The sequence below is a fragment of the Hordeum vulgare genome, chromosome 5H (genome assembly GCF_904849725.1).
Source record: "Hordeum vulgare subsp. vulgare chromosome 5H, MorexV3_pseudomolecules_assembly, whole genome shotgun sequence".
NCBI classification, from domain to species: Eukaryota; Viridiplantae; Streptophyta; class Magnoliopsida; order Poales; family Poaceae; genus Hordeum; species Hordeum vulgare.
Window position 1 is genome coordinate 374,713,387 of NC_058522.1, and position 7,637 is coordinate 374,721,023.

At 41.3% G+C, this 7,637-nt stretch overlaps 1 protein-coding gene across 1 annotated transcript; it reads right to left on the reverse strand.

Annotated features, from left to right (window-relative positions):
* Positions 1-4,466: 4,466 nt before the first annotated feature.
* Positions 4,467-6,433, reverse strand: LOC123396537 (zinc finger protein WIP2-like). Its single transcript, XM_045091449.1, has 2 exons — positions 5,822-6,433; positions 4,467-5,161 (listed from the first exon to the last, which is right to left on the reverse strand). Exons 1-2 carry the CDS (start codon positions 6,350-6,352, stop codon positions 4,775-4,777), a joined length of 918 nt encoding a protein of 305 aa, XP_044947384.1. The 5' UTR covers positions 6,353-6,433; the 3' UTR covers positions 4,467-4,774.
* Between the last annotated feature and the right edge of the window lie 1,204 nt (positions 6,434-7,637).

Here is a 7,637-nt window from a genome sequence, read left to right on the forward strand (position 1 = left end):
AAGTTCTCGGAATTGTTAGAAACTTTTTGACATTTTTTTCTGGGGAAAATAAGAAATATCGGAGTGAAGAATCACTGAAGGGGGGCCACGTGTTGGTGCCAAGCCAACAGGGCACACCCACCCCCTGGGCATGCCCTGATGGCTTGGGACCACCTCGTGGCTCCGTTTGTCATGATTCCAACGCTGAAAAATCCTATAATCTCAAGCCATAAAATCCCTCAGAAATAAACCTAGATCTGATGTGCCACCGCAAGCCTTTGTACTGAAGAAAACTCATCCAGAGACCTGTTCCGGCACCCTACCGGAGGGGGCAATCATCACGAGAGGCCATCTTCATCATCCCGGCGGTGTCCATGATGAGGAGGGAGTAGTTCACCCTCGGGGCTCAGGGTATGTACGAGTAGCTATGTAATTGATCTCCCTCTCTCTATGTCCATATCACTGTCTCTCTCTCGCTCTCTCTCGCTCTCTCTCTCTCTCTCTCTCTCTCGTGTTCTTGAGATGACACAGTCTCGATGTATCAAGGGCCTTGTTAATATAGTTGAATCATATGGTGTTCGTCCCTTCCTATCTTGTTGTGATGAATTGAATCTTTCCCTTTGGGATTTCATTATGTTGGATTGAATACTCTGGATCTGGACACTTGATGTATGTCTTGCATGTAGATACCCATGGTGACAATGGGGTGTTCTATTGATTCACTTGATATATGTTTTGGTACTCAACTTAAGGATTCATGTGGTGACAATGGGGGTAATCTATGCATATGGGTTGATGCATGTTTTTGTCCTACTTTCTCTGATAGAAATCTTGGGGTACTCTTTGAAGTTCTTTGTGTTGGATTGAATATGATGAATCTAAAATTGTTTGATGCATGTAGAATAATTAATCCGCGGATACTTGAGGTGACATTGGATTATCTAGGTGACATTAGGGTTGATTGATGTGTATCATAGGTGTTATTCTAGTACGAACTTTAGGGGTGTTTGTGACACTTATAGGAATAGCTCAATAGATTGATCAGAAAAAATAGCTTTGAGGTGGTTCTACTACCTTCAACGATTCCATATTATGTTCTTCGGTACTTATGAACTTTGGAGTGGCTCTTTGTTGCACGTTGAGGGATGATCATATGATTCTATTTTGTTAGCACTATTGATAGATTGCACTAGGCAAAGTATGGACCCTAGGACTTATTTCCAAGCATTAATATACCATTTTTCTTGTTGTTTACTACTTGTTACCTTGCTGCTTTATTTATTCAGATTACAAAAACCTATATCTACTATCCATACTACACTTGTATCACCATCGCTTCGCCGAATTCGTGCACCTATACAATTTGCCATTGTATTGGGTGTTTTGGGGACACAAGAGATTTATTGTGTTTGATTGCAGGGTTGATTGAGAGAGACCTTCTTTACCCTACACCTCTCAGAGATTGATAAACATTAGGTCATCCACTTGAGAGAAATTTGGTACTATCCTACAAAACTCTGCACTTGGAGGCCCAACAATGTCTACAAGAATTAAGTTGCATAGTAGACATCATGCCCATAAATATCGGTGATGATAGGGCTGGTGAACTATCTAGCATAATCAGATGTAAAAAAGAAACAATGTCATTTACTTATCTGGGCCTGCCAATGGGTTCTACAAGGCCAAAAGTAGAGGATGTAATGCATATGGTATCCAGGTTAGACAAAAGAATATTAGTCATTGCTACTATGATGTCATACCCTCGCAGACTAGTACACCTAAAAGGCATTATCTCTGCACCTTCAATATTTGCAATGTGTTGTACCAAAGTACAATTCACTATTCTACACCACTTTGTTAAATCTAGTAGAGGATTTTCTATGATATGAAAAAGACATTAAGAAACCTGGAAAATGTTGGTCAATTGGGAAATGTTTGCTTACCCAAAAAAGTTGGAGGTAACAAAAAGTACTTGACCTCAGAATGCAGAATAGGGCACTGCTAACAAAATTCTTGCATATATTATTCAACAAGCATGATATACCATGGGTACTACTCATATGGAATGAATACTACCACAATGGGAAAGTCCCTAACTACCCAACAAGTATTGGCTCTTTCTGGTGGTGAGATTGTTGCTCTATACTTGAGGGCTACAAAAAATGTCTATCTAGAAACCATGGTCTGATAACACTCCAAAATTATGGCATGACAAATGAAATGGTGAGCCCATGAACCTATAGATGCCACTTCTATGATTTGTTCCACACCCCCATGTCCTCTATTGTTCAAGAATGTACTAAATTGTTTAAAATCTTGAATGAAGGAAGGAACTCAAATCAAAAGTACATATGGCATTTCTATTGGAGCAGGAATGCATAAATCAACAGAAGAATATACTTGCAATACACTGGAAATCCACCTAACACTGCTAAACCATTTCAATGGACTTGCAAAGCATGCGACCCGCCAAAGAAGATTTTTTCTCGCTTCTTTTACAAGACACTCTTAATACTAGAGATCTCCTAGTGAGCAAAAACTTCTACATTGAGAACAACAAATGTGTGTTATGTGACGATGAGCCCAATGAACAGCTCATGCACCTTTTCTTCAGCTGTGATTTCAGTCAAAACTTTTGTCTTGCTATAGGTTTTGAATGGAACAGAGATTATCACCTTGTCAAAATGCTCATGGATGGGAAGAGAAGAAATAACACACAATGCTACAAAGAATATTTAATTGCTAGTTTCTGGAGTCTATGGAAACATATGAATGGTTTTATTTTTGACAAATCAACAGAAGAATATACTTGCAATACACTGGAAATCCACCTAACGCTGCTAAACCATTTCAATGGACTTGCAAAGCATGCGACCCGCCAAAGAAGATTTTTTCTCGCTTCTTTTACAAGAGACTCTTAATACTAGAGATCTCCTAGTGAGAAAAAACTTCTACATTGAGAACAACAAATGTGTGTTATGTGACGATGAGCCCAATGAACAGCACATGCACCTTTTCTTCAGCTGTGATTTCAGTCAAAACTTTTGTCTTGCTATAGGTTTTGAATGGAACAGAGATTATCACCTTGTCAAAATGCTCATGGATGGGAAGAGAAGAAATAACACACAATGCTACAAAGAATATTTAATTGCTAGTTTCTGGAGTCTATGGAAACATATGAATGGTTTTATTTTTGACAATGCTACAAAGAATATTTAATTGCTAGTTTCTGGAGTCTATGGAAACATATGAATGGTTTTATTTTTGACAATAAAGCCAACAACTTGGCTACTGTTATCTTGCTTCAAGGAGCACTTTGGTACCATAATCAAGAAGGCTAAACCAGGCTTGAAGGAGGGAATGCAATCATGGCTACATTACTTGTGAATTATTTCTTGTACCAGAGTACATAATCATGTAACTGTTCCACCATATTAATGAAAATGAGTCATAGTGGGGATTTTCCCCACCATGTTTGCTCAAAAAAGAATTTCAACTGTTTAAGAATACATGATATGACTAGAAACATGACCTATCTCAAGATTATTTCTGGATGGTATTCACTAGGTTAAGTTGGTTCTTTAGTCCTACAAGATATGCTTATATTTGTATTGCAGAAGAGGACAAATTCTTTGATGGTGTTTTGATATATGAAGCTCTACATAAATTTCTTGAAGTCCATCCAATAAGCATTTGTGCATGTCTGTTTGGCACTAAAAAACTACAAGAATGCACACATTCCAATTTCTTATGGTAAAGTTGCCGCCAGGGAAAATCCTTCTAAGCTCCCCAAAAAACATCAGCACAAACATACTCATTTCTTTTGAAACTGCAATTTTAATACTATTTTGTTGACGAAGCCCCAAATGATGCCAACTTGGTATCATCCGCGGAGCACGAAAGCGTTGCTAGCCAATTGTTGCACCCAGAAATGGTGAACATACTTGACCACAAAAGATTAGAACATAATGTTTATATATCGGTTGCAGCACTATATTCCTAGAATGTTTTGTTCCAAATTCTCCAACATGTTGAGCTGAAATGGAAGGATATTTAAACATGAACAAAACAAACCATCCAATACTACATCTGTTCCAAAATACTTGAAGTCCTAAGTTTGTCCTAAGCCAAACTTTTCTAAAATGACCCAGTGTACAGAAAGTTATACCAACATCATATATTTGTTGTTGTGGATATTAGTATTTTTTTCATCTACAACACTAAGTGTTAGGCACACATGCTTTAGAGCTTTAGTTTTAATAACACACTACTAAATATATTTACCAGAAATGAAACACTATCGTACATCTAAGTGGCGATAATTTAATTGTTGAGGGTCGTTGTATATTATTATTCTGCTTACATATAGGGATTTAGTTTAATGAAAGAGTTTTAAGGGGTGTGTGCTCTCATACTAAGCTTATGAAAATTATTAAAACAGAGAGTGGTATATGTGAGAGTATGTGCTCAAAATATGTAGGACATGGAATGTGACAACTAACTATGAAGCAAATACAAAATAAGAATATTACAGAACAAATTAAGTTGCCATAACTTACAAGTCTATGATTAACAAGCTAAAATACGCCATAGCACTTGAAAAACAAGAACAAAATAGTTAAATAAGTGTAATGATCAAACCGAGTTCAGCTAGCAGCTAGTAACATAGTACTAATACTTATGTGAAGGAGAACACCATGGATGCACAAATTAACTCGCCCCCTAATATTGCACACGTAATCATATAATCACTGGCAGGCCGCTTGGCCATGCAATATTTTAATTTGCTCGACGGTCACATCTTGCCGGCGGGCGGCCGCTCGACGTGGTCCTGCCCGAAGGCCCGAATGTGATCCTTGAGCGAGCGCTTGTGCTTGAAGTCGGAGCCGCAGGTGCAGTGCCACCGACGGCCGCAGTTCTTCTCGTGCGTGCGCCAGTCGCCGCGCACGGCGAGCGCCTTGCCGCACTTGCGGCAGAGGAATGGCTTGGCACAGTGCCTCCGCTTGTAGTGCGTCTGCAGCGTCCGGAAGTCCTTGAGCGGGCGCGCCCGCGGGTGGTCCACGTGGCTCCTGCACCCCGGCGCGCAGCAGAAGCACGGCAGCCGGAGCATCGCCGCCGGCTGCGTGCCGCGGAGTGAGTCCGGCCCCCGGCGGTACTGCGACCCGTGTCCCCACATGTGCATCTGCACGCGTATGATATACGCAAATTAAGTTAACTGCGTAATCGTGATATTCAGCAATGTCACTCATACTACGTCAATTGAAATTAATTAGACAACAGTAGAGGGCATGGATGGATCTATGGTAATGGTGTCAGCAGACAGACATGGTGCCTTTCCTGGGGAAGCAGCTATAAATCCGTGTACACATATGGATGCATCCACGGTGCAACTGTGCAAGGCAGAAAGGAGAGAGAATTTTCGTGGTACCTCTCTCCCTCCCTCTGAGCCTCGACATGCAAGACGTGACAAAAATACGAACCCGGCACAACAAAAGCCAGGATAGGATGATGGGGGGAAGCCCTACATCTGTACTGGCCCAAATGTGGAACTAACAACAGAAGGAAGTACGAATTAACCAGCCTGCCTTGCTGAAACACACTACCACATCCCGGATCATGCATGGCCCCTCCATCTTCTGCTACACTGTATACACCAATCAAGATTCCCCTAGCTACAGATCCATCTTTGTTATGGTGATCATGCATGCATGCATGCAACAACAGGAAGAGTGGTGATCCTGGACATCTGCCGTGTAGCACATCGATCGATCTGATCAATGTCTTCTAGCTTGTAAATTAATCTGAGATGGATGCATATATGAGATCTAGCTAGCTAATTTACCTGCAGGTTGTTGTATCTGCTAAAGGTCTTGCAGCACACCGGGCAGGCGAAGTGAGTGGGCCCAATGAGGATCTGAGCGGGGGTAGGGATCCAATACTTGCCCTTGGTAAGCTTACCAGCGGCCAAGTACTCCAAGCAAAGACCGTCGCCGGTGTCGTCCTCCTCCTCCTCCTCTTCCTCCTGCTCGTCCACCCTGCTGTGATCCCCACCACCACACTGATCTTGTGTTGTTCCTGTTGAGTCATCGCAACCACCATCACTCACGCTGCTGCTTACAAGATTAGGCGCGGGGTTCGGATTGGGCGGGCCAATTTGGAGTGAGATGTTCACATCCTCATCTTCCTTCTTAAGTTGACGATGATCACCGGCGTACCCACAACCAAGGATCTTGATGTGATCATGGCTCGAAGGGAGGAGGCTGAGGAGAGGGAGTGCTTGTTTTGTGGGAGAGGATGGAGAGATTAGGCTTCTTTGGAAGGGGAAGAAAGGACGATCTATGTGAGGCCTGAGGAAGGTGTATGGGTTGGACATGGCTAGATGCCTTGATAGCTAGCTAGATTGCTTCCTAGAGTGGAGGATCGTCGAGACGAGCAGTGCACCTGGGTGATACCTATTATAGGGGAGGAGAGAGAGAGAGAGAGAGAGAGAGAGACGTGTTTCCTCATGTGACCCGTGACATGTATGGGCTTCATTCGCAGAGACCTGCACTATGCACGACTCATGCATCAGTGTTTTACAGCAATGTAGCAAAAACACCTTGTGATAATCCGCCGCCGGGGCCATTGCAAGCAATTCTTCGTTGTGGGTTCCTTTTCCGTGGAGCAATGGATATATATATATATATATGCACGATCATTGGTGAACATTCTCCGTGGCTGAAGTTTGTCAACAGTGGCGCCTTGACACACCAGTCATTAATATTTTATTATTTTATGGGTGGTGTAAACTCTATCATTATTCGTAGGGGCTGGCTACTCCCTTATAAGTATGAGTTTTAGGTATGGACATGTTGCATCTCTAATTTAAGAAACCACATGTAAAATGATTAATGAATAAGGTTCGATTCATATTGTGTTCCCTCAAAAAACGAACTTTGGTTTGTAATATTAGTTTCATCAGTTCTTGCATTTTACCCAAGGCTGTGTGATTAGTTCATCTAAAGATCTAAGGGTATTACGTGCATATTTCATTCTACTATTGAATTAACTTTGTACATAATCTTCTCTCAGAGCATTAACACAATATAGAAAAACTCACAATAACACAATAACACTAAAAGCTTAATAAATGAACTCGAAATTGGTGTTAAGCTCTCATCTCTCATAGCATCACCAGTGTATAGAGGCAATCCCTGCCTCTAAAATAGGCCCGACGTGGTTTGCTTCTGCCCAAATAGAAAAACTCACGGCGTATGGAGGCTCCAACAAGCCTCTAAGAGGGACCTGCCAGAAATTAGAAGAAAAAAGGAATTAGGGCCACAATTATATATCCAACCAAGTACTTTCCCCTAGACTTTCTCTTGCTGACAAGTGGGATCAGTTTCATTTGTTCCGTTGTTCTTGAAGGCAACTTCTAAAGTTTGAGGCAGCACTAGCTTGTTTTTGTGTTAGAGTCAAGTGCTGTGGTATATAGAGGTTGCCTATAAGAGAAGAGAGAGGGCTTAGAGTTTGCAATGTTCATACACTATGGGTGTTCTCGGTGTTCAACAAACCATATATAGCCTTAATAAAAGGCTAAAGTGTGATATTGTTTTCAATACAAATAAAGAAGGCAGTTTTAGAAACAGATAAAAATGCATATAATTAAGAAATTGTGA

Coding starts and splice junctions, on each gene's coding strand:
- LOC123396537 (XM_045091449.1), bottom strand. CDS start 6,352: ATGTCCAACCCATACACCTTCCTCAGGCCTCACATAGATCGTCCTTTC. Junction 5,162..5,821: donor GCAGATACAACAACCTGCAG/GTAAATTAGCTA, acceptor ATACGCGTGCAG/ATGCACATGTGGGGACACGG.